General features: G+C 42.8%; 1 protein-coding gene across 5 annotated transcripts; it reads left to right on the top strand.

Annotated features, from left to right (window-relative positions):
- Rufy2 (RUN and FYVE domain containing 2) lies at nucleotides 1–26,312 on the top strand (the record flags this gene model as incomplete). 5 transcript variants are annotated; one of them, XR_261163.2, is given in 18 exon segments in its annotated part: nucleotides 1–174; nucleotides 2,213–2,330; nucleotides 2,753–2,854; nucleotides 4,598–4,721; nucleotides 4,890–4,951; nucleotides 6,028–6,093; nucleotides 9,021–9,090; nucleotides 11,266–11,367; nucleotides 11,481–11,597; nucleotides 12,420–12,587; nucleotides 13,682–13,779; nucleotides 16,154–16,273; nucleotides 19,149–19,278; nucleotides 19,723–19,817; nucleotides 22,138–22,186; nucleotides 23,755–23,832; nucleotides 23,918–24,510; nucleotides 25,084–26,312. XR_261163.2 is itself a non-coding variant. In XM_005385995.2 (17 exon segments), coding segments are annotated over 17 exon segments (1,814 nt in total), but the record flags the coding sequence as incomplete, so codon positions are not given.
- Nucleotides 26,313–26,388: the final 76 nt, after the last annotated feature.

The following is a 26,388-nucleotide window of genomic DNA, read 5'->3' as shown; positions in this document are numbered from 1 at the left end:
CTACAAAAGACCCCACAGCTGTAGAGAGAGCGAATCTGCTAAACATGGCTAAATTGAGCATCAAGGGGCTCATTGAATCCGCCCTGAGCTTCGGCCGCACGTTGGACTCGGACTACCCGCCCTTGCAGCAGTTCTTTGTTGTCATGGAGCACTGTCTGAAACACGGTCTCAAAGGTAGGCTGACGCTTCAGAGCGTGGATTCACCTTGGAATGCCTTCCCTTCTATCTCAGATATTCTTGAACATGTGTGTTTTGAGGTCATAGTTACCGTTATATTTGGTTTTGGTACTGGGAATTGAACTGATGACCTCACGTTTGCCAGGCAGGTGTACCACCGCTGGGCTATATCCCTGGCTGTTTTTGTTTTTGAGACAGGATCTTGTGCTGTAGTTCAGGCTGGCCTTGAACTCAGCGTGTAGCCCAGTCTGGCCTTGACCCCTTGGCAATCCTTCTGGCTCAACCTCCTGAGTGCTGGAATCATAGGTGTGTGCCACCACACCTGGCTCATTACTGTTATTTTGCATTTAAAAATATTGAGTAGGTTAATTTTGAAAGGAAATATTACCATTTTACTTTTCACATGGGTGATCTTCCGATAATGTGTAGTTTTTATTGTTTCATTAGTTTTAGTTTTTGTTTTGTTTATTTATTTTTTGTTTTATTTTGTTTTTTTTGAGACAGGGTTTCACTATGTAGTTCAGGCTGGCTTTGAACTTGATGTGTAGCCCAGGCTGGCCTCTAACTCATGGTGATCCTCCTGCTTCAGCCTTCTGAGTGCTGGGATTAAGGCATTTGCTACCATGCCTGGTTTGTAAAATACATATTTGATTAATTTTTTTTCAAAAATAAATAAGTTTTTTTTTTTTTTTTGTGGTACTGGGAATCGAACTCATGACCTCAGACTTGCCAGGCAAGCACTTATGCCACTGTACTATATCCCCGGCCCATTAAATAAGTTTTCTCAATGTGTGTCCTGAACTGGTTTCTATTTTCTAGGACAATTACAGGTATTTAAAATTTTAAGCTTAATGATTCTGGGTTTTTTTTTTCTGTTTGTTTTGTTTTTTGGGTCTTTTTAAGATAGGGTTTCCCTATGCAGTGTAGGCTGGCCTTGAGCTCACTTTGTAGCCCAGGCTGACCTTGAACTTGCAAAGATCCTCCTGCCTCAGCCTCCCGAGTTCTGAGTGATTCTGATATGAACTCATATTAATAGTCTGAGCCCTGATGAACAAATGGCGTTGAGACAGTAGATTATTGTAGCAGAGATCACCTAAGTGCATAAGAACATGCCTAGAGAAAGTGTCTTCTCAACTGAGATGTTATAGAAATGTAAATGATTACTGAAAAGAATAGTCCATGCTATTATACAGTTCATTGAGTTATTGTTTCATGTAAAATGTTTGTTCTATATTGTTTTTTCAGTAATGGGAATCAACACCCGGGCTGTGTCCATCCTAGATAAGTGCTCTACCCATGACCGGTATCCTCAGCCATATATCTGACTTACAAACGTTCAGTGTATATTTACTTGCAGTAATTTTGCTGGCAGGTTTGGTCTCTAGTCCCTGTGCTCAGCCTCTGTAGAGGACTGTGTGAGAGCTGTATGCTGCTGTGACTCAGAGAGCAGAAGCGTGGCTGTTGTTGGCGTGTTGGGATGAGTTAGAGCTTGGAAGTTCTGACTGCAGAGCCTGAAACTGAGACACGTAAAAACCAAAGAGGAAGCCGAGTGCGCTACAAAGTGAGCTCAAGGCCAACCTGAACTGCATAGCAAGACCCTGTCTCAAAAAAAAAACAGAAAGGAAAAGTTTAGTGAGTTGGTTTTTGGGGGGAGTTTTTTGGTGATAAGGTCTAACTTGCTTATATAGGCCAGCCAGCTTTGAACTCAAGCGATCCTCCTGTCTCAGCCTTCAGAGTGCTGGGATTGCAGGCCTGAGCATGCAGTTTAAGCCTGGCTTTATTTACCTTTCTGCGTATTTCTGACATGGATGAATGGCTGAGATGGGTTTTTCTGACATGGCAAAAAGTAGTATGGGCTCCAGGATCCTGACAGAACCAGCTGCTCATGCACAGGGCCATGTGGTGGTGGCCATGGGGAAGGTCTCTGGGTAATGGTGCGTTGTTAGAAATGCTGAGACTCCATCTTAAAGATGAAGTTTCTACATTTGTTTATGTTTAAATTGTGTGCATTGGTTTTTGTTGTTTTTTTTTCCAGTAAGAAAATCATTTTTGAGTTATAACAAAACCATCTGGGGCCCTTTAGAACTGGTGGAAAAGTTGTACCCAGAAGCAGAGGAAATAGGAGCCAGTGTCCGAGATTTACCAGGTCTTAAGTAAGTCATTTCCTTAGCTGCTCATCCTTCCCCGCAAAAGTCCATTTACTATTCCTGTAAAAAGTAGCTTTTGTTTTGTTTTGTTTGGGTTTTTTTTTTTTTTGAGCCAAGGTCTTGCTATGCAATTCAGGCTGGCCTTGAACTCACAGTAATCCTCCTGCCTCAGCTTCCCAGGTACTGAGAAATAATCATTTTTTCCAAGTTTAAAATGTTACTTAGATGTTCTACTGGAGCAGATTTGTCTGCCTCCCAGGCGTTGGGCTCCTTGCTCAAAAAGCTGGCTGAAATCTATAAAAGGAAAAGCAAAACTGACAAAATTCTTCTTTCCTTTGCTAATGTGTGGCTCAGCAAAGCTTGCACAGGCAGCCTGTGACTCACCCAGCACGAAGGCCATGTTCTGACTGCTGGCCTCTTCTTCCTAGGACCCCGCTGGGCCGAGCGCGGGCCTGGCTGCGGCTGGCCCTCATGCAAAAGAAAATGGCCGACTACCTGCGCTGCCTGATCCTCCAGAGAGATCTCCTGAGGTTGGTGCCTGCGCCCACACTCACCTCGTGGCTCCTTTTATTGAGTCCTGTCTGTGCACTGGGGTTGGAGATGTAAAATGTAAGGATGTAGAAGATACAATAAGGTGGTGCAAAACAACAGGAGGAGCAAATTGAGAGAGAAAAAACATGACGGGGTCTAACACGGGTCAGGAAGGGGCCCAGATAAGAACCATAAGCTTTCCATCAGCGGCAAGGGGACGTCCGCCTGTGTGTCATGCTTCTTGCTGTTCTTCTGCTGGATAGTCGACGCTGTGACAGAGACCTGCATTGGAGTTTGGGGGTTTAATCCAGTGTGTTTCTTCCGTGTCTGCTCTCCCGTTGACACTGCTCGCAGCCGGCTCAGTCCAAGCTGCAGGCTGAGTGTTAGGCTGAGCTCAGAGCCGAAGCTGCCCTCCAGTAGCTACCGGCAGGATGGTTGGGGAACCGCCCTGATGGTCATGTACTCACACCTCTGGGTTTACACCTTGGATTTCCCATTGTGAGATGATAATGACCATACTTCGAGCCCTACAATCTGCCAGTGATCTCAAGCTTCATTGAAGTGATGAAATAATATCCTTGGTACTTATTCAGGGTGGCATAAGATAGTGGTAACTATTTCTCTGATTATATATCAACAAGTCCTACTTTTAGGCATTAATGTAACTTTTTCTTTTCTTCTTTTTTCTTTTTTGGTGCTGGAGATTGAACCCAGGGCCTTGTGCATCACAGTCTCATTATGTAGCCCAGGCTGGTCTTGAATTTGCAGCTGTCATCCTGCTTCAGCCTGCTGAGTGCTGGGATTACTGGCATGTGCTACCATGGTTGCGAATTTTTAATTTATATTCTGTAGTATTGGGGATTGAACCCAGGGTCTTGGGCCTGATGGGTAATGACTCTACTATTGAACCCTTTTTAAAAACTATTTGAGACAGGATCTCATGCTGGGCGTAGTGGCGCACGCCTGTAATCCCAGCACTCGGGAGGCTGAGACAGGAGAATCTTTGTGAGTTTGAGACCAGCCTGGCCTACAAAGTGAGCTCAAGGCCAGCCTGAACTGCACAGCGAGACCCTGTCTCAAAAAGACAAAAAAAAAAAAAAAAAAGACAGGGTCTCACTAAGTTGCATAGACCAGCCTTGAACTTTTGATGCCACTGCCTCAGCTTCCTGAGCAGCTGGGACTACAGCCATTCCTCTCCTCCACACCACTTGTTTTTCTTTTAGTCCCTCTTTGCTTCTCTTCTTGCTCAAAAAATCTTTTCTTCTTTTTTTCTTTCCCTTTTTTTCGAGACAGGGTCTTGCCATGTAGCCCAGGCTGGTCTTGAACTCATGGCAGTCCTCTTGCTTCAGCCTCCTGAGTGCTGGGATTATAGGCATGAACCTGTAAAATACCTGTATGCCTGGCCAAAAGTTCTTCATTTATCTCTTTCAGTTCCTTTTTCTTTTTCTCTTTTTCTTTTTCCTCTTTTTCTGTGTCAACATTCAAATTTGGAAAGTTAGCCTGTAGAAAGCCTAATTTAAAGGGTACCACACTGACATCCAGGGATGAAGTTCAGGGTAACACTTGGGTCGCAGCATGAGGCCTTGGCTTCAGTCCCCAGCACTACAAAAAATAAAAATGTGAGAAGAAAGCAAAGATACTTGTTTGATTACTTCCATGTCCATAACATAACGCACTAAGATTGTAAAATTTAGTTTTAGAAATAATTTTGTGATTTCAGGTTTTCACTCCTGATTTTGTAGTGAGTTCTACGAGTATCATGCGCTGATGATGGAAGAGGAGGGGGCTGTGATCGTCGGGCTGCTGGTTGGCCTGAACGTGATCGACGCCAACCTGTGCGTGAAGGGAGAGGATTTAGACTCTCAGGTGAGGGGGCGTGGCTGGTGCCTCATGCAGAGCTTGTGGTCTTTGTGCTGCAGGCTGCTCCGAGCTGTGAACGCCTGTCACACACTGAAGGGGGTGAAGAGTGGAGCTCAGGTGGGTGTTAGTGGCTTTAGTTCTCCCTTTAAGTAAAACTAACTTTGTTAACTTCAGGTTGGAGTGATTGATTTTTCCATGTATCTAAAGAATGAAGAAGATATTGGAAATAAAGAAAGGTAAGATTTTCCTAAGTTCTTTCACATGTTGTACTTTTTAATACAGCTTTTTACAGAGTGACTTGACATCCATTCGTTTACAGTGTGTCTGTGTGTGTCCTGAATTTCCTGCTTTGTTTCGTTTTCATATTCTTTAAAAGTTTTACAGAACAAATGGGGAAAAATGAGTTAAAAGAAGGCGACTAATATAAAGTAGGACTTTGGGTCATAGCTGTGTTTGACAAGACCTGGGGTTTTTTATTTGATTGATTGATTGATTGATTGATTGATCAATCTTTTTAAGACAGGGTCTCACTATGCAGCTCAGGCTGGCCTTGAGCTCACTTTGTAGCCCAGGCTGGTCTCAAACTCGCAATGGTCCTCCTGCCTCAGCCTCCTGAGTGCTGGGATTACAGGCATGTGCCACCACACCTGTTGCCAAGACCTGTTTTAGTAGCTATATTTTGTGCTAATCCTAGTTACTGTATTTAAAATATACTGATATGTTAAGCTTAGTACTAATAAGCAATTTACTCAACAGAGGTTATAGTTACTTAGTACATAGCTTCGGGCTAAGTGATTATAGAGGTTCTTGAATTTTAGCCAGGTATGTGACTCATATCTGTAATCCCAGTGCTCTGGCGGCTGAAGCAGAAGGATGGAAAGTTTAAATCTAGTCTGGGTGACTTCAGGGTTTGGGGCTTAAAAAAGGCTGAGGATAAGCACTTGGGAAGCTGAGGCAGGAAGATCACTGTGAGTTTGAGATCAGCCTGGGCTACAAAGTGAGTTCAAGGCAAACCTGAGGGGCTGGGGATTTAGCTCAGTGTCACAGCGCCTGCCTGGCAAGCACAAGGTCATGAGTTCGGTTCCTGGTACCAGAAAAAAAAAAAGAAAAAAAAAAGGCCAATCTGAAATGCATAGTAAGACCCTGTCTCAAAAAGACCAAAAAAAGGGCTGAGAATAAAGCTCAGTGTGAAGGCCCTAGGTTTGATCCCTAATACCAAAGGGAAAAAAAGACTCTTGGATTTTGTTTTAAATGATTTAGCTTTTTTTTTTTCACCTTTCCAACTATCACAAACCTGTGCCTCCTCCCCCAGGAATGTTCAGATTGCTGCCATTTTGGACCAAAAGAATTATGTTGAAGAATTAAATAGACAACTCAAGTAAGTATTGTGGGTACTTCACATAGTTATTTATTTATATTGTCTTAGGCTTTTTTTTTTTTTTTAGCTTAACCCTATTCCTTTCTTCTAAGAGAAAGGTTTGAGGGGAGAGAACAGAAATTAAGAACACAAAGAATTATTGGAGAGAATTCAGCAGAAAGTGAGGATCTGATTTTAAATAGAACCTTCACTGAATTCAGGTAGAACTTTAAACTTGTCCCTGTACCCCAGGGAGAAAAGGCTGGTAAGGGTGACGTTTGTGCCATTTGGGTGGTTTGGAGGCCCATTTCTCCTGTTCCAGGGGCTGTGTGTGTAGATGTGGCTGTCACTTCCCAGCCTGTCCTAGGGGCCGTTGGTGCCAGCTGCGGGCAAGGAGTGCGGGTCTGTATGGGAAGCAGCCAGTTCTGACGGAAACAATGCGAGACAGAAGAACTTAGTGTCTGCCAACCACATCGGTATTTTTAAATTAGTAATTCAGTTGATGCATTGTACCCTAAATATTATTTCAACATCAACATACAATTACTAAGGTATTTTGCTTTGGTAGTACTTTCTTTAACACCTGCTGTATGTTTTACACATGATGCATCTTGCAGCTTGGACTGGCCAGGTCTGGGTGCTGTGTAGCAAAAGGTGGTTTGTGACTGCTGTACTATTGCTGTGTAATCAGAAACAGGCTGTTCACATCTGTTAAATTTAGAAATTAGTGAGAGTGGCTTTCTCTGGGTGTTGAGATTATGAATAGCTAGTAATAATTTTTATTTTATGCTTTGTAATTTTTTGAGTTCTCGAAGAAAATCATATTACAGTCAGAAACAAACCTTTTCCCATTTACAAAAAGAAACCAAAGTTATAAAAATTGGAAAGACTTTCTCAGTGCCTTTTTTTAATTCATAGAAATCATGGGAAATACATGTATATTTTATAATTTGTGTTTCAAGTTGTATTTCTGAATGCAACCTTGTGTTGCTTATATAGTAGTTTTAAACTTCCATTCTATGAGAGCAGGTAAGACCTTCATTCAGTTCAAACTTAAAGCACACAGGAAGTGCCGCCCCTTTGCACTGACCTCTGTCCTTTGGGCCCCTGCTCACAGGTCCCTGGCACAGCACATTAGTCCTGTGTTCCTCCGCGGGCACGTGTGACGGTAGCAGTTATGCCGCGTGGGCTCCTCCCTCCCCGAGGTTGTGTACAAGGCACTGTTCCCTGCACTCTGTCTCACTCAGCAGTGTGCAAGCCCCCTCTGTTCAGTCCAGAGGCCCTCACGCTGTCTTTTCAGTCTTGTGTTCCAGCCTCTGAGCAGCTCCAGTGCTTTACTTTTCATACATTACTATAAAATGTTTTACTCTTTTCTAGTAGAAAGTAATCTACTATGTACATTTAGAATATTTCAAAAATATGAAGAGGTAGAAAAAATAGAACACCAAAAAAAAAAAAAAAAGGAAAAAATAGAACACACCTATTATCCCTTACTCAAAGAAAACCACTGTTGAGGTTTGTCTTCAGAGTGGGCTTTTGGCTGTCATGGTATTGGTTTTCATGTAAGAGTAAGGTGGATGTCATCATCCAGAGTTATGGGAAGAAACTGAAGCTCGGGCTTCACAGCTGTCACAGTGGCACACTTAGGGAAGCAGAGAGCTGGACTGTAACCTGGTCTTCTCCCAGTCCTGTGCTGGTCTGTGTCACTGTCTGGACACCTTGGAGCTCTTGTTGAAGGGAATCAAGCTATTGTCTGAAGAGTGTTCATATTTTTCAAAATGATGTAATGTGAATGGAAAAGCTTTTATTTTACCAACCTAAACTGCCAATACTTTTTCTGAAGCTGGTATAAACTTTGTTTTATTATGTATAATGCTGTGATAAAGCATATTACATTTTATTGAGGAAAGTTTTTGAGAGTAGTATAAGAAGGCCTTGGGAAACAGACCAACCAACATGTATAATAATGTTTGTTTTTGCCTAGCATGGTGGTGCATGCCTATAATCCCAGCACTTAGGAGGCTGAGGCAGGAGGAACACTATGAGTTTGACACCAGCCTAGGCTACATCATGAGTTCATGGCCAGCCTGGACTACATAGTGAGACCTTGTCTCAAAAAAGCCAGAAAAAAAAAATAATGTTTACTTTTGGTTAATATAAAAAACCAAAATGTGTTTATATGATGTTATTTGACTTGACAGTATATTCTTGGGACTCAGGGTGTCTAGCTGACCTGTACCTAATGATAGGTGTTTCATTCATATTTCTAAAGCTATGAGTGACTTTGAAAGTGTCTTAAGTTATAATGAAATAGGGAAACAGATTGTGACTTGGATTGAAGGCCATTCTTTATATGCTTATTTAAGATGCATGCTGACAATATATATTTAAATTTCATCCTTTTAGAAGTAGTTTAGAGCCAGGCTTGGTGGCGCACACCTGTAATCCCAGCACTTGGGAGGCTGACGCAGGAGGATCGTTGTGAGTTCAAGACCAGCCTGGGTTATACATTGAGCTCAAGGCCAGCCTGAACTGCATAGTGAGCCCCTGTCTCAAAAAGACAAAAAAAATTTAAAATATAATTTTAACAGGGATACAGCTCAGTGGCATACCTGCCTGGGAAGCATGAGGTTGTAAATTTGATTCTTGGTACCAAAAAACAAAAAAAAAACCCCAATATTCAAGAATCTTTGCATAGAATTTCTGTTCTCAGATATTAAGAACGATCCCAAGAGGACAGTGAGTAATGAGCAGCACCAAGTGGAGTTTTTCTTGTAGTCTTCTTTGCTGTTCTAACCAGCAGATTATGCAAGTGAATAAAGTTTTCCACAGCCAGAAACCTGTTGAGGGTGGTTAGTGCACGCCACTCACTTGAGTCCTGGATGGTAACTTGTGTTACTTTTGCCAGATGGCAGGGTTCTGAATGAGTTTCTCTTTGTTAATTTCAGCAGCACAGTCAGCAGCCTCCATTCAAGAGTTGACTCATTAGAAAAGTCAAACACTAAGCTGATTGAAGAGGTATTGTCACCCTGTAACTGTTTTTCATGGACCTACTACTTGTCATCCTTTTCCATTTTAAGAATGAATTGATTGAGCCGGGTGTGGTGGCTCACACCTGTAATCCCAGCACTCAGGAGGAATGTTGCAAGTTCAAGACCAGCCTGGGCTACAAAGTGAGCTCAAGGCCAGCCTGAACTGCATAGCGAGACCTTGTCTCAAAGACAACAACAACAAAAAGAATGAATTCGGGCTGGGGATATAGCTTAGTGGCACAAGTGCTTGCTTGCCTGGCAGGCGCAAGGTCCTGAGTTCAATTCCTGACACACATACACAAGAAAGAATGAATTCATTAAGTGTGGGCTTGATTCCCCTCTGTCTCTGTCTCTCTTTCTCATTACAATGGAATGCTTGTAATGGATGATCATAAGTTCTAGAGAAGCTACATGTTCTTAGGCAAACTCTCAGTGAGATACTGTTAATTGAGATTATCATAGAAACAAGTCCCCAGAGAGGAAACTCATGTAGACTCTTCTGTACATAAGCTGTGATTCTCCTTTTAAAATCTGGGTGACTGCATGAGATGGTGGAATGACCAGTAGTTAGAATCCTTGTTAAAATGATTCTGTCCCCATTGTTTCTCTGGTCAGATCATTTTTCTTCATAAGCACCACTGCATGATTATGCCCACCCGTCCTCTACCTCTCCCCTCCCATGGGTGAAACTCCTCCCTTCTGCGTTAGTTTCCCACATTGCAGATATCATCATCCAGTGGCCCTCCTTCTCATTTAGAGAAGAACCATTGGCCATGAGTGGTGGCACATATCTGTAACCAGCACCCTGGGAGGCTGAGGCAGGAGGATTGCAAGTTTGACCCCAGACTGAGTGTGATATAGTGACTTAGAGAGTCACTATCTCAAAATAAAAAATTTTAATAGGCTGGGGATATAGTCTAGTACAGAGACCCTGGATTCAATGCTCAGTACCACAAAGAAAAGAAATTACCTTGACTCTTTTTAATACTATTTGTAGAGTTACTTTTTAAGATACGTTTTTAAAAAACTGTCAAACCAAAGACTTACTGCTTCATATCTGCAGAATTATTTAGGCCAGAGGAAGGACCTTGTTATTTAGTGCAGTGAGTCCTATCTTCATGTTAAATTCTTCTTTTTGAAATGACCTGATATTTCCAAACCAGGGAACACATGGAAATTTGCATGTTTACAGTTAAGAATATTATCTTTATTTTGATGGTCAGATTCTTAACTGGGACTAGTGTCGAGCTGCTTCCTAATCAGTGCCTCTTCTTGACCATAGGTGCTCTGGGAAGTTCTAGCACAGTCCTGACGGGCTGTGCACGCATGACTGTCCCAAGAGGCAGCTGTACAGTCAACATGTCCCACCAGGGGTTCAAGTCAGTGGGGACATGTTAAGAGATAGCCCAGTAAAATGGAGTTTGGAATTATTACTTGCAAGTCAACTTTATCCTGCTTTTTTGAGACAGGGTCTCTCTGTATAATTCAGGCTGGCCTTGAACTCACTATGGAACCCAGGCTAACCTGGAACTCACGGTGATCCTCCTACCTCAACTTCCTCAGTGCTGGGACCACACCCAGCTCCTCAGATCCCTCTTTTTATCCTGGGCCCTAGAACCAGACCACCTACTCACTCATGTCTAACCTGATAGTGAGAGTGGTTTCCCATGCGTCAGTCCTCAAGCTCCTATTCCACATCCAGACCTAGGAAGTTTAGAGAGGAACCAGTGGCCAGGGGTGGTGGCACATATCTGTATGTGGACATTCTGTTCTGTGAGTACACATTACATTTTCAGAGATAGCAAAACTTTCTTGGACACATTTATGTCGTACACAAGTCTTTACAGTATTGTTTATCACATAATTTTTAGGTGCTTACCCAGGCATTTTGTATTCAGGATATAGTGCGAATCTGATGGTAAGCATATGTTTAAGAATAACAAAGTATAATGTGATTCACCTACAAAAGGAAATAGAAATAGTACAAAGGAAATCCAAAATAAAAGAACCCATTTTTATTATGAAAGTTTCTGTCAATGTAAAAGACATTTTGCTAGTTATAGGGTTTTATTTTCTACTGCTTATAGTCATGAACATAATCTGTAAAGCAAATATAACTAAATGTTGTTCCATTTTTTCTTGTCCATTTCATAATTCTTAGTTAGCAATAGCAAAGAATAACATCATTAAACTCCAGGAAGAAAACCATCAATTGCGAAGTGAAAATAAGTTGATTTTAATGAAAACACAGCAGCATCTAGAGGTGAGTGCATGCGCGGGCAGAGGGAGCAGCCTGGGCCAGGGCTTCTGCCGACTTCTGTGCTGCATTAGCAGTGCTTGTGACTGTAACATAAAACGCTGGGTGTTTCCTCCTAGGTCACCAGAGTGGATGTCGAAGCTGAGCTGCAGACGTACAAGCACTCTCGGCAGGGGCTAGACGCGATGTACAGCGATGCCAGGCGCCAGCTGCGCGATGAGTCCCAGTTACGGCAGGTCACTCCCTAGAGTCACTTTAGCAGCACTCTGCAGGTCTTCTTCAGCCTTATCTTTTTAGATGTGGGACAGCAAACCTACTCCCTGTGTGTTCTCACAGTTTCTAGGCTCCCACCCTACAAGTGTTTTTGAAACTGTAAGTTATGTGCCAAGTGTGGTGGCATAAACAGGTAATCCTAGCCCTTAGGAGGAGGCTGAGGCAGGAGAATTACCATGAGTTTGAGGCCAGACTGGGCTACACAGTGGGTTCAAGGCTAACCTGGACTATATAGTGAGACTCTGTCTCAAGAAAAAAAAAGAAACTGAGTTACAATCCATGATTGTAAAATGAGGTCTGGTGTGGTGGCGCATACCTATAATCCTAGCACTTGGGAGGCTGAGGCAGGAGGATTGTTGCAAGTTCGAGACCAGCCTGGGCTACAAAATGAGCTCAAGCCCAACCTGAACTGCATAGCGAGACCCTGTCTCAAAAAAAAAAAGACCACCAAAAAAAAAAAAAACAACTTGAACCATAAGAATAGTGGTGATTGGGGCTGGGGATTTAGCTCAGCGGCAAAAAGCGCCTGCCTGGCAAGCGCAAGGTCGTGAGTTCAGTTCCTGGTACCGGAGAAAAACCAAAAAAAAAAAAAAAAAAAAAGAATAGTGGTGATTAACAGAGTCTAAAAATGCTTTCTCACATAAAATTATGTAAGAGACAGGGTTGATTATCATTAGTGGACTTAAGGAGTGGTTGAGTGGAAAGTCTGTCCTCTCATTAACTGCCTTGCATCTGATTTTGACACCCTGAGTGGTGTGGGAATTGAAGATGTGTTGGAATTGCAGGATGTGGAGAATGAGCTTTCAGTACAAGTGAGTATGAAGCATGAGATCGAGCTTGCCATGAAGCTGCTGGAGAAAGATATCCATGAGAAGCAGGACACCCTAATAGGCCTTCGCCAACAGCTAGAGGAAGTCAAAGCCATCAATATAGAGATGTATCAAAAGCTGCAGGTAAACAGTGTTCCTAAATTTTTTTTTTTCCTTTTGAGACAAGTTCTTGCTCTGTAATTCAGGCTGGTTTTAAACTCCCTGTGTAGCCTAGGCTGGCTTCAAACTCACAGTGATCCTACTGCCTCAGCCTCCTGAGTGCTGGGATGTCAGGCTTGCACCACCACACCTCACTCTAAATTCTAACAGTTTCTTTTTTTTTTGCATTGCTAGGAAGCGAACCCAGGGCCATATGCATGCTAAGCAAATGCATTTCCACTGAGTTATGCCCCAGCCTGATTTATTTTTATATAAATTGAAAATTGTAGGAAGTATTTGGTTTTTAAGCCATTCTAACTGTGCATATTGGTTATAAAAGCCAGTTTCTGTTATCTTTGTTTTTTTCCTAGATAGAAGCGTAAGAGATGTGATGTGGGCTGGGGGTGTAGCTCAGTGGTAGATTGCCTAGCACGGATGAGGTCCTGGGCTAGATCATCAGCACCACCAAAAAAAGTAATGAAGACACGTGAAAGGACAAACAAAACTCCCTGTTGGAATTTTTTTTCGTGTTGGAATGTGTTGCATTTTTAAAATTTATTTGTGGTGCTGGGCTTTATTTATTTGTTTTTAAATTATATTTGGAGCATATGCTAAGCATATGCTCTCCCACTGAACTATATCCTGGGCCTGACTTTGTTTCTTAATGCTGAAAATATAAAGACTGTTTCGGAAAGACTCTCAATCTAAATGTACAGCGCCTTTTGATAAACTTCCGTATTCACTGTAGTCCTTAGAAAGTAGTCATTTTGATTGAAATGTGTTTCTATTGTCTTTGTGAATTTTCTAATAAAGTGATGTCACCATAAAGTAGACTTGCTGCCAATGTCCTTTACAATTTAATTTTTTAAATGACATATTTTACATGAGTTTATCTTGTCTTCCAAAAACAATGAAATCTTTATTATTTTTGAAATGAACACTAGTAACACTATATCATAGTTATTTTAATGTACAAATTAATTCTGCTCATTTCAAAGGAACAATTCCATTGCAGAAAACTTATAAACATTCAGGTTTAAAAATCAGAACCACAGTGACTTTTACCTTTTTCTAAATAGGGTTCTGAAGATGGCTTGAAAGAAAAAAATGAAATAATTTCCCGACTAGAAGAAAAAACCAGTAAAATTACTACAGCCATGAAGCAGCTGGAACAAAGGTACAGCACTGCCAACATGAGTTTTTTCTGTTCCCTCCTCCCCTATTTTTTTTATAACTCTGACGCCTGCCACAGAAACCACTAGGAAGATACAGACTAAGACATGTTTTTGTTTAAACTGAGCAGAATTTTGGTGGTTGCATGGAATTTCAGTTGCTTTATATTAGTCTGATTTGTTTGAAATTACCATCTTGTAGATTTTTTTTAAAAAGGCTTAATGTCAGCAATTTCTTGTGGTTTAATCTGTAACAAAACAAATACACAAACAAAACCTGGAAAAATTACACATGGACAGGATTCATGGTGGGCTGTCCCTGATCATCTCCTTGTGTGCTGATCACCTTACCCTTTGCCACTCACCCTCTCCACATCTGAAGTCAGGCGTCCTCAACAAGCAGTCTAGTTTGCTTTCTTCGAGCCAGGTCCCTCAACCCAACCCAAGACACAATGTTGTTTAAATTGAATCGTTTTATATTGGCATTTTTCACTTTTATCGTTGGAAAGTGTAATGTATTCCATTGCCCTGTCATGTTGATGTCAACATGTGTCTTCCCATTGCTTTCTTTGAATCTACCTATGAAAAACATAACTATTAATGCTTTATTGACATGAATATTCTTTTATTGACATCCTCTTTCTTCTTTTTTCTTTTTTGTTTTCTTTATCCCCATTTTTACATTTTGGACATCTTTATTACCTTTTTCTGTCTTTGATTTCTGTCCATTCCATCATGAAGTGACAATGATTTGTTAACTCAGACTAGGACGATTGCAATGTCATTGGTGAAGTGTGCTGGTAGCGACACTCAGGACCAGTACAAGCTGGTCAAGGACATCTCTTTCTGAAAGCCACTCGCATCTAAGCAGGCTAAAGGGAAACCCACACTCTGCCAGGAGATCAGACAGACAGAACTGATGCAGGAGACCCCCGCGGGTTTCTCAGCCGGCTGCCTGGGCAGTACACTGCCGCGGGCCAAGCTGCACTTGGGTTTCCAAAAACACATTCCTCACACCTCGCTCCCAGGGCTGAGGGCAGCAGTGACCATTTGGAGGTCTGGTTTCCAAATGCAGTTCTATTTTTTTAGCTACTTTTTGATGGAAAATACAAAAATTGTTTAAAAATAAGTTATCCTTTGGTTTCACATGTGTTGGCACACGTCTCTCCTGAGCCCACCCTAGCCTGCTCCTTGCCTAAGAATTCCGTCACGGATATTTTTAATATGTTTTCAGATCGTTTCTGACCCTAACTGGCCATCATGCTGTGCTTCAGGCCCTCAGGTCCCAGCTCCCTTTCCCCTCGTCCAGGATAGCACAACTTCAAGGCCTACCTCACTCTTTATTTTACTTTCTGTGACCTTAGGAGAAAAGTTTGGGTCCCCCCCACTGCCTTAACATTTTAATTTTAATTTTAAACTTGGAGATCACGTTAAGTGTTAATCTCCTTTCCTTGAAAGCAGCATTTATACTCCTGAAATATGTGAGGTTTGCCCCATGAGTCTGATTATAAGCAGAAAGGAAGAGGCAGGACTGTGGGTTAGCTGAACAGAAATGTCCCTTGCAATTCCCTCTAAGGAATCAATGTCTTCTGAATCTTGGGAAATATTTTCTTATAAAATATTGAAGTTAAATGCCAGAAATATTGATGGCCAGTGAAGGCAGAGAGTGGAGTTAAGCCCTGGGACAAACAATGACTTGCAAATAAAAACAGAAAAAATGAAAATCACGTTTTTAAGCTAATCTTTAATATTTAGCGTTGAGGGAAAAAATGACCTCTAAAAAATGATGCCAAATAGCACCAAATTCTTTCTGAATGTTAAAAACACCTATACACATGTATATGTACACACAGAGACATATACAGAGCTTTGGCATAATTTAGTAAATGCGTAACGGTGCCGTAGGAAGGACGCTGCTGTTATTTGGAGTGACTGGAGGCCTCTGCTCGGCCCTTAGCCATCTGACTCCTGGCTTACATATCTTTGCATAACAAATACCAGGTGGCCTCTTGGCCTAGTTAAACACACACATTACGTTTCAAAAGGCAGTAACATACCTATTATACTTTGGAGTTTGTTCACTATGCTCCAGATAATTGTAAAGTCTGTATTGCTTTGCACTGTTAATCATGAGCAAGAAATAAACAAATTTGAAGATAGTATTCTGGGCATATTATATGTTGTGTTGAAAAAAAATCACAAAACAATTTCTAGACATTGTGTGGCTCTTTCACATTTGAGTTTGTGAGTTTTCCCCCAAACTTTGTTTTCATTTAGAAATGTTTCTATTTCCCCATTTTTCTTTTATTTGTCTTCTTCACCCTTTTACACCCTAGTTCTAGCCTCAGTTTTACCCAAAGTTGATTTGAATTACACCAGATTGCAGCAAGCAGAGAGGGCGCAAATGGAAGCAGAAGGCGAGGATGAGAAGTACCTGCAGGAGTGTCTGAGCAAGTCGGCCGGCCTGCAGCAGCGGATTGTGCAGAAGGAGCGGCAGCTGTGAGTGTGCCTGCCCCACCCCCGCTTTGCGCATGGACTGGTATAGTACCTGACGGTGACAGTGAGGGTATCCACTTTGAAGATCAAAAAAGGTTGAGCTGGGAATATAGCTCAGCAGTAGAGTGCTTACCCAGTGTGCAAGAGGCCCTGGGTTCTGACCAAGTGTGTACATATACATGCACACACACAGAAAATATAATTATGATGTATTTTGTGTTTACTTATGTTTTTATTCCATTTATTATTTACGGAGCACTGTCACCTTCCCCTTGCTGTCTTCTGTAGGAAAATTTTATTCTTTGTGTTACTAACATTAACCTGTTAGCCATTAGGTATTGAGTATAATAAGGTTTTGTGGAGGTTTTGGTAGTACTTGTAGTTGAATTCAGGGCCCTCATGCAGAGGTACATCCCTGGCCCTTTTTTAAAATTTTGAGACAGGTTCTCCCTGTCTGGCATTGAACCTGCCATCCTCCTGCCTCAGCCTCCCAGAGTCTGGCATTACAGATGTGTGCCTCCATTCTCAGCTTTCATAAGCCTTTTTATGTGTGGGGTGCTGGGGATTGAACCCAGGGCCTTGTGCATGCAAGGCAAGAACTCTACCAGTGAGCTACATCCCCAGCCTTCGTAAGACTTCTTTTGGGGGTACTTGGAGTTGAACTCAGGACTTCATGCTTGCCAGGCAGGTGCTATGCCACTGAGCTAAATCCCGGGTACCCTCATAAGCTTTTATAACCACAAGGACTTTATATCATCACAGAATATGCAGTTTTCTGAGAACACTTTTGTTAATATTTTATATGATCTATGTAGCCCCAACTAGGAAGGATGTCAGTATAAGACACTGAGTTTAAAAGAATAAGTTTGCAGACAGGTTGCCAAGAATGATTCCATTTTTAATAAAAGTAATGAAAACCATTAAATATATATATTCACATGAATATAGAAAAGTGGTGGGGTTTTCTTATTGTGCACTATTTGTTTTTAAAGGTGCTGGAGGGCCAGGGATTTAGCTCAGTGGCACAGAGCCTGCTCAGCAAGTGTGAGGTCCTGAGTTTGATTCTCGGCACCAAAAAAAAAAAGAAAAAAGGTGCTAAAGATTGACCCTAGGGCCTCACACCCACTAAGCACACACTTACTGCTTGAGCTACATCCCAGGTCCTTTGATTCTGAGACAAGGGCTCATTAAGTTGCCTAGGCTGGCTATGAACATGTAATCCTCCTGCCTCGGCCTCCCATATAGCTGGTATAGTAGGCATGTGCAATGCCTAGCTTGATTTGAACTATAAAATCTAAAGTTTAAGCTGGCACAATAGTGCATGCCTATAATCTCAGCTGCTTGGGAGGCTGAGGCATAAAGATTACAAGTTCAAAGCCAGCCTGCATGGTATGGCTTATGTCTAGATGTCCCCACAAAGACTCATGCAGTCATAGGTGAGGCCTTTTTAGAGGTGGCTGATCTAGGGTGTGTGATGCTGGGACTGATTCATGGTTCAATGCTAGGTTCAAGGGCACTGGGATTAAGAGTGTGAGTGCTACCTGCCCTGAGTAGCCTGGATAAGATAAAAGTGGTAGAGGCCAAGGATTTAGCTCAGTGGTGTAGCGCCTGCTTGGCAAGTGTGAGGTCTTGAGTTTGATTCCCAGTACAAAAAAAAAAAAAAAAGACAAAAGGAGCAGAAAGATACAGTAAGGTCCCTTGCTTATTTTGCTTCCTTCTGCCCAACATGAACTGTTTGTCCTCTATGATACCACCTTGCTTTGGAGCCAGCTGATTATGGATTGAAACCTCTAAAAACTGTGAGCTAAATAAACCTTACCCCTTTAACTTTGAGTGTCAGGTATGTTGTGAGAGCAACAAGAGAAAAGTAACCAAGATACTGGGCAACTTACTGAGATGAGACCTTGTCTTAAAATTAAAAAAAAAAAAGGTGTGTAGTTCAGTGCAGAAGTCCTGGGTTCAATCCCCAGGACTGCAATAAGTAAAATAAAATCTAAAATATATTCCACTAGGAAATATGTAACTGTAGATTGAAATGGCTAGCTATGAACAAACAATAAGTAACAAAAAGAATAACAAAAATATTAAAATGGTATTGTGATTCTGTGATAGCTTAATGAGATCTAATTATTATGAATTATTAGAAACTGTCACAGTATTAGAATATGTGCTTTGTAATTCCCACGCATGAGCATTATAATGCACACATTTCGAAGGGGTCCGTCTGCAACACAGGACCCCAGCCGGCCTGGGGTGCCCACAGGTTACCCCGCCCTCAGAGACAGAGGCAAGATTACAAGTTTGAGGCCAACCCCGGTCATATGATGAGGCCCTCACTCAAAAAAAACAAACCAAAAAGCAAAGGTGGGACTTGAATTTGGCCAGCTGGGCCCTGTTGCCAGGCGACAGAGTGCTTTCCTGAGCGTCACTGTCAGGTAGCTGAGACTTTCCTCACCGATCAACTTCGAATGCTAACTGGTACGGGGACTGATTTTGCTATTGCTGATATCAAAATGAATTAGCAGTTGCTGTAATTATCATGAATAATCTTCACTAGTTATTTGTTAAAAAAAAAAAAACCCACAAAGCGCGGAGACCCGCCCTGAATTCCACCCATCGCTGCCGTCCTCCTCCTCCTCGCAGGACACGGGGCTCTGAACAGGTGCCGCACGCGCCGTTCCTGTGCGCCGGCGCGTGGGCGGGAGGGCAAGGCAGCGGTGGCTGTCCAGCCGGGGCTCTTGGCAAAGGCCCTGTACAGCTGACCGCGTCCACCGAAAACACTCCCACCTGCGGTTCCTGCGGAAGGCGCTGCCGAGGCCAGCGCAGGGGGAGCGCTCGGGGCGGGGCGGTGCCAAGCGCTGTGCTGCTGTCCTCGCAGGGTGCAGCTGGAAACCGACCTGAAGATTGAGAAGGAGTGGAGGCAGACGCTGCAGGAGGACCTTCAGAGGGAGAAGGACGCCTCGTCTCACCTCAGAAACCAGACCCAACAGATCGTCAGTCTTAAAAAAGTAAAGAGTGGGACGACCTGAAATGTTACATTAACAAATGTTAGCTTATTTAGAGAGAGAATTATATGATTTACATTTGTACAGGGAAACAGTGCGCAGTACTCATCTGAGCGTGTAGGAAGGAGATTAAATGAACAGAAAATAGTTAATACAGCGGGGAGGTAGTGAGGCTGGGCACAGTGGTGCACACCCGCAGTCCTAGCACTCAGGAGGTGGAGGCAGGATTGCCCCAAGTTAGAGGCCACGCCTGGGCTACAGAGTGAGTTCAAGGCCTGTACTAAGAAAAGGGAAACCCTGTCTAAGTACGAAAACATTAACAGCAGGTAGGAAGGGGCTTTGGGCCGTAGTTGTTTCTTATAAAGGGTATTGATTTATTCCTAATTAATGGTATATATGCACTGGATTGTTTCTTTTAAATTGCATTTTCTATCTTTTTTTTTCAAGGAGTTCCTTAATCTTCAGGATGAAAATCAGCAGTTGAAGAAAATATATCATGAACAAGAACAAGCTCTTCAAGAACTCGGCAACAAACTTAGCGAGTAATTTCCCTTTTCCTTTAAGTAGTCATTAACTCTTATTTATGTATTTATTTATTTTTAAGTAGTCATTAAATCTTATGAAAGAATGAATGTATCAAACCAATTAGGCAGAAAAGTTTAAATACTTAAACTTTTTAAAGAAAAAGATAGGACCAATTAAAGAAAAACAACAATAAAGTTAGATTAAAAAATAAGCCAGGTGGGGTGGTGCACACCTGTAATCCCAGCACTTGAGAGGATGAGGCAGAAGGATTGCTGTGAATTAGAGGCTAGCCTGGGCTACATAGTGAATACAAGGCCAGTCTGCACTAAATAGTGAGACCTTGTCTCGAAAAACCTGATGTGTGACCAGGTGTTTGGTGCTGTTAACACATTTATAAATAATTCACTTCTATGGATATGGATAACTACAAATTGAAAAGTACAGTGGCCCATAATCCATTTACCTTTATAAAAGGTATAACATCTTTGATGTTTTATGATTAGAAAATTTTGCACAAAAAAGGTACAAAATTAGAACCGGGCATGGTGGTGCGTGCCTGTAATCTCAGCTCTCAGGAGGCTGAGGCAGGAGGATCACTGCAAATTGGAAGCCAAACTGGGCTACATAGTGAGTTTAAGCCTGAACTGCATAGCAAGACCCTGTCTCAACAAACTCCTGCCCTGCCACAAAAGAGGTACAGAATTACAGACAAGTGCTGACGTGCATACTGAACCCAGGTGTAGTCCATTGTATGCTGTTCTTCTGTAGTTTGAGGTGGTTTTACTTAAGCATATGTATTAGAGCTGGGTGCATAGGTACATGCCTGTAATTACAGCTACTTGGGAGGCTCAGGTAGGAGGATTACAAGTTTGATACCAGCCTTTTGAGACTCTTAAAATAATGAAAAGGGTTGGGGGGCTCAGCTCAGCGCTAGGTGCCCCGGCTCAGCCCCGGTTGCACATGCAGTGGGATCCTGGAGGGTGGGTGTGCGGATGTGTCTTCTTCCTCACACCTGCAGTCACACTGAAGTAAGCACAAAGGCACATTTCTCCCTACCACACAGTAGCAAGAAGAGTTCTTTACAAACTTGGACTTGGGGCCAGGGATGTACCTCAGTGGCGCAAGCACCTGCCTGGCAAGTACAAGGTCCTAAGTTTAATTCCTGGTACAAAAAAAACCAACTTGGCACTGACTGAGGTTGACTCAGTTTTTGTGCTGGGGATTGAACCCAGGGCCTTATGCATACTAGATCCCTAGTGTAGAGCATTGCTTTTATTGGTCTTTTGAGACAGGGTCTTAATATGTAGCTAGGCTGGGTGTGGTGGTGCATGCCTGTAAGCCCAGCACTCAGGAGGCTGAGGCAGGAGGATCATTGTGAGTTTGAGACCAGCCTGGGCTACAAAATGAGCTCAAGGCCAGCCTGAGCTGCATGGTGGGACCTTGTCTGAAAATGACCAAAAAAAAAAAGTAGCTAAGCTGGCCTCCAGCTCACAGTCCTCCTGCCTCAGCCTTCCTAATCATGGTTTTCTAACTGGCTTTAGGCTTTGTAGGCCATTTAGATACTATTTTAAATGAGGTGGGAACATACTGTGAAGAAGTAGTAATGAAACACAGGGAAGAGTTTTTCTTCTCTTTTTCTTTCTGGTTTTCTGAGACAGGATCTCTCCATTTGGTCCAGGGTGGTCGCTGCACAGCCCAGACTTGTCTTGAACTCAAGGCAATCTTATTGCCTCAGCCTCCCAAGTGCTGGGATTTCAGGTGTGTGCCACTATGCCTGGCCACACCATAATGTTTTTGACTGAATTTATGCTGTAAATGTTTTATCAGGAGGGATGATTATAAAATGTTGTGAAGGTTTACATTTTAAAATTATTACAGCTGGGTGTGGTAGTGCATGCCTGTAATCCCAGCACTTGGGAGGCTGAGGCAGGAGGATCACTATGAGTTTGAGGCCAGGCTGGGCTACATAGTGAATTCAAGCTAGCCTGGATTACACAGCGAGACCTTGTCTCAAAAATAAATAAATAAAGATGTATTACAGTAAAAGATACCTGTTATTAGTCCCTCGCAAAATTATACTCAAAATATATTCCCTCACTTCCAACAGTCATCACATCCTTCTTGGCAATGTCTTTTACATTTTTTAAACTTTCAATATTCATGGTATCTTTTAGTCAACCTTCTATTTTCAAAAGGTGAAGCTCAGTGTTTCAGTCCGTAGCACTGTGCTCCTGGGGCTCACCGTGCCCAGCGCCAAGCCAGGCCTTTCTAATGAATTACTGGACGTTCTGTATTTCAATGTGTACTAAAATGTGGGCCTGTTTCTAATCTTTTTAGATCCAAACTTAAAATAGAAGATATAAAAGAAGCTAACAAAGCCTTACAGGTAAGTAGAAAATGCTTTCTCAAAAGCATGCAATTCTATGTGAATGTCTCTCGACATAAAGCCAAGCCTTGTATAATCCTAGGGCACTCACTGCAGGGCCGGCTGCGCAGCTCCGAGGTGGAGAGCTTGCCTGCCCTGCTCACACCCTGCATGACAAACAAGTCCCCAGGCAGCAGCATCTAACAGGCGATCAGCAATTGGGCCTGGTCTTCCTCCACCTCTACTGGTGTGTCACTGGTATCATCTCCTGCTGGAGGTCAGCCTTGGAATCTTGATCCTTTTTCCCTGCAGCACTGATGGCGAACCTTTCAGATCTCTCAGTGATAAACAGCCTACTGCGGCACGAGTGCCATAGGTTTGCCACTACTGCCCTACCGTGTGACTTGACAAGAGTTGAAAGTGCTTCAGTTCCTGTCAGTTTATTACTTAGTGGTTTGTAGTGTGTGACCTGCAGCAAGTCGCACATCCTCACTGAGGCTGTTTCCTCTTCCTAAATAATCTTGGGAGTCTCTGGGGTTGCTTTCAACCCTGAGTAGGTTAATCTGTGTGGACATGGCTGGTGCACTCTTCAGTATGCGGCTCAGTGCAGCTGATCACACAGATCCCTTCCATGATACAGGAGAAAGCAGAGTGCAGGGTAAGTGCGTTAGTGACATTTCCCACCCTACTACCCAGTTTTCATTAAAGTGTTCCATGAAAATAATCTTCAGAGTCCTAAAGAGACTCAGTAAACAAAAATTAACTCTTCACTCCCTGCCCCTTACCCACCCTATAACCAGCTGCCCCAAGAGAGCTGCTTTCAGTTATTTTGGTCTACTAGGACTTATTTCTAAATGACCTATAGTTTGCTTCCTCCACCCCACCCCCACCCCCGTACCGGGAATCAAACTCACGACCTTGCGCTTGCCAGGTAGGTGCTGTGCTGCTGAGCTAAATTCCCAGCCCTAGTTTGCTTTTTGTTGTTGTTTTGAGACAGGGTCTAGCTATATAGCCCAGGGTGGCTTCAAACTCTGCAGTAATCCTCCTGCTTCAGACCTCCCAAGTGCTGGCATTATAGGCGTTTGACACTGTGCCTGGCACATACATAGTTTGCTTTGGATTCATCAGTTTTTCCTTAACAGGATGGATGTAGAGTTTTGCTCACTTTCACATTGGTGTCTTGCTTCTCTCGTGTCCTCTCTTTCCCCACTGCGGTGCTGGGGGAGTGAACCCAGGGCCTTTGCACTGAACCACATCCTCAGCCTCCCATTCCCCTTTATTGAGACAGGGTCTCGCTTAGCTTACAGTCCTCCTGTCTCAGGTTTCCAGAGTGGTGGAATTCCAGGTGTGCACTATCATGCCCAGCTTCTTGTTTTGGATTTTTCACAATCTACTGCTATAAAATGTTCTTGGACAAAATTTTCTTGAGACAGGAACCTCACCATGTTCCAGGCTGACCTCAAACTTGTGGCCATCCCCTCAGCCTCCCAAGGGCTGGCATTACAGGGGCGCATAACCACACCTGGCCTCACATGTCATTTTTAATGTTGCCATTTTGAACATGTGTACTCACTTTTCTTCTACTACAGGGACTCGTTTGGCTGAAAGATAAAGAAGCAACACATTGTAAGCTTTGTGAAAAGGAGTTCTCACTCTCTAAGAGAAAGGTAAAGGAGGCAGGGAGTCAAAAGCTTTTAGTATAAAAATGGCTTCCAACTGTATTAATGGTTGTCTCATCTCTCCCTGGAGCAGCACCACTGCAGGAACTGTGGGGAGATCTTCTGTAACGCCTGCTCCGACAACGAGCTGCCTCTGCCTTCCTCACCAAAGCCGGTGCGAGTCTGTGACTCCTGCCACGCGCTGCTCATTCAGAGCTGCTCGTCCACCCTGCCCTGACTCAACCGGCCCACGGCCTACATGGCTCCTGTGACTGACCAAGGTCATTGACCACTTGGACTCTGCATCCAGACAGCCCTTCTTCAGCAGCCGAGTCGGTGCTTGTGCCCTTCTCCGTAGCTCACAGCAACGACGCACAGTAGAATTTGTTACGAACTTGCCCAGTTACCCAGTCTCCCACAGCATGCTCTGAAATGACGCCATGTGATTATCACATGGGGCACCCTTGTGCCCTCTCCGCTGCCAGGCCGCACAGCTCCCCTGCATACACCTGCCTTATGTTCCGAGCTGCCTCACAGTGCGGCTCACATTATTCTCGTTCCTGTCCAGCTGGCATTTGACAGTGCCTAATTCTCTTACTGCACTTTAAAGCTTCGCAGCTATCCAAGATTGGAAACGCACACTTTTTAGAAGTATTAACATTGTGATTCAACAGATTTGTTATTCTGGTAAGATTCCAATTTGTTTTTGTCTTCTCCCTTCCCGTTTTGCAATAGAAGAGGCTAGTATTTTACCCTCCAGGATTTACTTTGGCCCTTCCTAAAAATGGTTATTGTGCTTGCTAGTCCCTTTCTTAAGTCAACTGCAGATTTCCCTCATGCCAATCTCTAACAGGTAGTGTAATTCAAAGATAGTACAGAAACCACTGGGGGATCAGCAGCAGGGACGTACAGGCCTATATTCCCTGCTAAACCACACATGTGGCACACACCTGTAATCCTAGTACTCTGGAAGGCTGACATATGGATCACGAGTTTGAGCCAAGCCTGAGCAACACGTGAAACCCTGCCTTAAAATAAAACTGAGACTGTGTAAAGGCCAAGTTCACGGGCTGGGGATCTAGTTCAGTGGCACATGCCTATCTGGCAAGCGCAAGGTCCTAAGTTCCATTCCCGGTACCAGAAAAACAAACAAAAAGCCGAGTTCAGTCCCGTGTACTAGGGTGGGATGGGGTGGCGTAGATGCTCATCTCTGAGCATCTAAAACAAAAAAACTACAATGTTTCCTTTGGCATTACACAGGATGGCAGTTGACAAATGTCTCTCACTTCACCGGCTGAAGTAGCTGCTAGGAACCACCTCTGAAATGACCTGCTGCTGCAGTACACGTCCTCAGCAAGTGTCCCCTGCCTGCCCAGCACCTCGTCAGGGTCTTGGGTAGATGATGTGGTTCTGTCCTACCGTGAAACACACTTAACCTACTTCACTGATTAATCAACACTAACCTAGTTACTCTGTTGATAGCACTAGAATTTAACCTGCAGTTGTTACCCTGTATGATCGCAGCATCACCACCATTCAGGGTCTTCCTTTTTGCCATGCCCTTTAGTTTTGCAAGACATAGAAATGAGACATTTCAGTGTTCCATTTAGTAACAACAGTTGCGTCCCTGCTCCCAAGCACTCATTCTGTAGCACCTTTTCCTGAGTGTTACATTAAGATTTAACTTTCTAAACTGCTGAAGTTTAAAACCACTATTTTACCTGAAGATCTATTTTGTCCAGAACCCAGAACGCATTCACTTTCAAGTCAGTTTTTGAGGTCAACTTGATGATCTGACTTCAATTTCTAGACTGTCTTTCTCGTATACTGACCGAAGAGATGTAATTATATTCTTGAACCTTTTTGTATTGACAGAATAGATTAACATTTTTATGATCACTGAAAACAAGTCCATGTAACTTTTCAAATAGATGTTTTTATGATGTTTCAAACAAATCTTAGGAGGTTTAAATTCTAATTTAAGTTACTTTATTTAGCATGTAAACCATGATATGTAGTTATGCTTTGTATGTTTTTCTTGAGTCAGCTTTTATGGCTTAAGAGCCATTGATACTAACTTAGATTTTTCTGTTTAAAAAACTTTTCAAGCCAGGAATGCACATGCCTGTAATCCCAACACTCTGGGAGGCTGAGGGAGGAAAATCACAAGCTCACTCCCAGTCTTGGGTAACTTTGTGACCCTGTCTCAAAAAAATAAAAAATGGCTGTGGACATAGCTCAGTGTGAATGCCCCAAGTTGAATCCCCAGGGCCACAAAAGGAAAAAATAAAAACAACTTTCCTAATTCTTTCTTTGTGGTTATGTACTGAACACTACTTTTACTTTTCATGATAACTGCATAGACCATTCATCTTACCTAGCCACTACTAACACAATGATGCTGTCATGGTGCCAATGAATTAACAGTTTTATCCTGTAATGTTTTAAAAATGTGAATTTTATAAATCAAATAAAAATTTGAAAAATTAGCCTCTTTCTAACATACTTTCACTGCTTGAAGATTTTAAGAAGGCACCACTGAAAAAGAGAAGCACATAAAACTTA

The sequence above is a fragment of the Chinchilla lanigera genome, unplaced genomic scaffold (genome assembly GCF_000276665.1).
Source record: "Chinchilla lanigera isolate Chin_1 unplaced genomic scaffold, ChiLan1.0 scaffold00024, whole genome shotgun sequence".
Classification (NCBI taxonomy): Eukaryota; Metazoa; Chordata; class Mammalia; order Rodentia; family Chinchillidae; genus Chinchilla; species Chinchilla lanigera.
The sequence above is the reverse complement of the archived record's forward strand: the minus strand, read 5'-3'. Positions and strand labels throughout refer to the sequence as shown.